This window comes from Camelus dromedarius, chromosome 12 (genome assembly GCF_036321535.1).
Source record: "Camelus dromedarius isolate mCamDro1 chromosome 12, mCamDro1.pat, whole genome shotgun sequence".
In the NCBI taxonomy this organism is placed as follows: domain Eukaryota; kingdom Metazoa; phylum Chordata; class Mammalia; order Artiodactyla; family Camelidae; genus Camelus; species Camelus dromedarius.
The window spans coordinates 12,932,601-12,934,623 of NC_087447.1; the positions used below are offsets into that span (position 1 = coordinate 12,932,601).

The 2,023-nt window shown below is 38.7% G+C and overlaps 1 protein-coding gene across 1 annotated transcript; it reads left to right on the forward strand.

The window, feature by feature from the left end:
* Positions 1-347: 347 nt before the first annotated feature.
* Positions 348-1,304, forward strand: LOC135322571 (olfactory receptor 10AG1-like). Its single transcript, XM_064491833.1, has one exon. It carries the CDS (start codon positions 348-350, stop codon positions 1,302-1,304), a length of 957 nt encoding a protein of 318 aa, XP_064347903.1.
* Positions 1,305-2,023: the final 719 nt, after the last annotated feature.

Here is a 2,023-nt window from a genome sequence, read left to right on the forward strand (position 1 = left end):
GAAACATTGAGAACGTCTTGTTACCCAGATTAGTTCTCATCCTCACAGTAAGCTACCTCCCGTGTTTTGCTCTTATTTTACTGTTGTTTGTTCTGCTGTGTTCATTTAAACATCCATCACCTTTAATATGAGCAGAATAAATAGAGCTTAAGATTACATTCTGCTTTTATGGTGTGGAATTTTAGAGAATTGGGTTTCAAATATATTACCAAAAATACAAAACAAATAAATGAAAAAAATGTGGATATCTATCTTATCTCAATGGATTGGAAATCATTGATTTATTATGTCCCATTTTGCTGCTGGGCGCAGCAAGTTGAAGTGACTTCTAAATCTTTTATGCATAGATGGGATCCAGAGGACAAAGTCCCCCACAGCGGAACCACACGACACTGGTGGAGTTCACCCTGCTGGGCTTCTCTGATGTTCCCGACCTCCAAGGATTTCTTTTTGGGCTGTTTTTGATCATCTACCTGATTATTCTGATGGGAAATAGCCTCATTATCGTCATAATCAAGATTGACCCTTCCCTTCAGACCCCCATGTATTTTTTCCTTGGGAACTTCTCCTCCTTGGAAATATGCTATGTATCAGTCATTGTCCCCAGATTATTAGTAGATCTCTGTAAGCAAAATAGAAGTATATCCTTCCTGGCCTGTGCTACCCAAATGTATTTCTTTCTGGTGTTTGGAGCCACGGAGTGCTTTATTCTGACTGCGATGGCTTATGACAGGTACGTTGCCATCTGCCACCCGTTACTCTACCCCTTGGTCATGAACAGCAGGCTGTGTGTGCGACTGGCAGCTGGCTGCTGGGTGAGCGGGATCCCTGTTCACGTAGGGTTTACCTCCCAGGTCTTCTCTCTGCCCTTCTGCGCGTCTAACCAGCTGAACCACTTCTTCTGTGACATACCTCCAGTGCTCAAGCTTGCCTGTGGGGACACGTTTACGACTGAGATGCTGGTTTATGTGGTTGCCATTCTAGTGGTCACTGTTCCGTTCATGCTGATTCTTGGATCTTACGTGAACATAATCTCCACCATCCTGAGGCTGCCTTCAGCAACTGGGCGAGCCAAGGCCTTTTCTACCTGTTCTTCCCACCTCATGGTTGTGGCTTTATTCTTCGGTTCAGGCATCATTACGTACATGAGACCAAAGTCCAGTCATTCCATAGGAATGGACAAATTTCTCTCTCTCTTTTACACCATCGTCACCCCAATGTTCAACCCCATAATATATTGTCTGAGAAACAAAGAAGTTATGGTGGCACTGAGAAAACTCCTACTGAAATGGTCTGTGCTATGACTCAAAAACATAACTTCATACATTTTTTCTTCTTATTTATCAAAGACTCCACACACCAATTCCAGAGGCCATGTTTCAGCAACCCTATCACTCTTCTTCTCTGGAGTCTAAGTAAACACCGTAAGGAAAGCAACGTTTTGCTGATATTTTCAGTGCTTCACCTCAGTCCTCAAAAAACATCTACTGCATAGTAAAGTTTCAAAAATTATTTTTTAAATATATAACAACATGACTAAAACTGGATTTAGAGAGAGAAAAATGTTTATGTCAAAATAAAGGTAAAGACTTAAACCATAGTTTTCCCCTTATTTCTTGGGGGTGGTGGTTATTTAATAGATATGCTTTAACAATTGAACAGAAAGATTCATAAATTTCATAAAATCTATGTCTTGTTATTGAAAAAGCACTTATCTTTTACACATCTTTATGTGTATAAATATGTAATATATAATATCTGACTTTATTGGTAAGAAAAAAATGAAATAAGATGAAAATAATGCATGTATATGAAGTCCTATATAACGCAAGCACACAATTATTACCACTAATGGCATTAATGACAATAAGAGTTCATTTTTAATTAAACCCATCTAAAAAAATAAAGAAGGAAAACATGTAGTAGATGAAAACTTGGAAAGTATAACTGTATCCAAATGAGACAGATGAGAAATAGCCAAGCTTGTTCTAAAGAAACAGCATATGAATAATGAATCTGGGAT

Bases quoted from the DNA above. Each gene is read 5' to 3' on its own strand.
- LOC135322571 (XM_064491833.1), top strand. From the start codon at position 348: ATGGGATCCAGAGGACAAAGTCCCCCACAGCGGAACCACACGACACTG.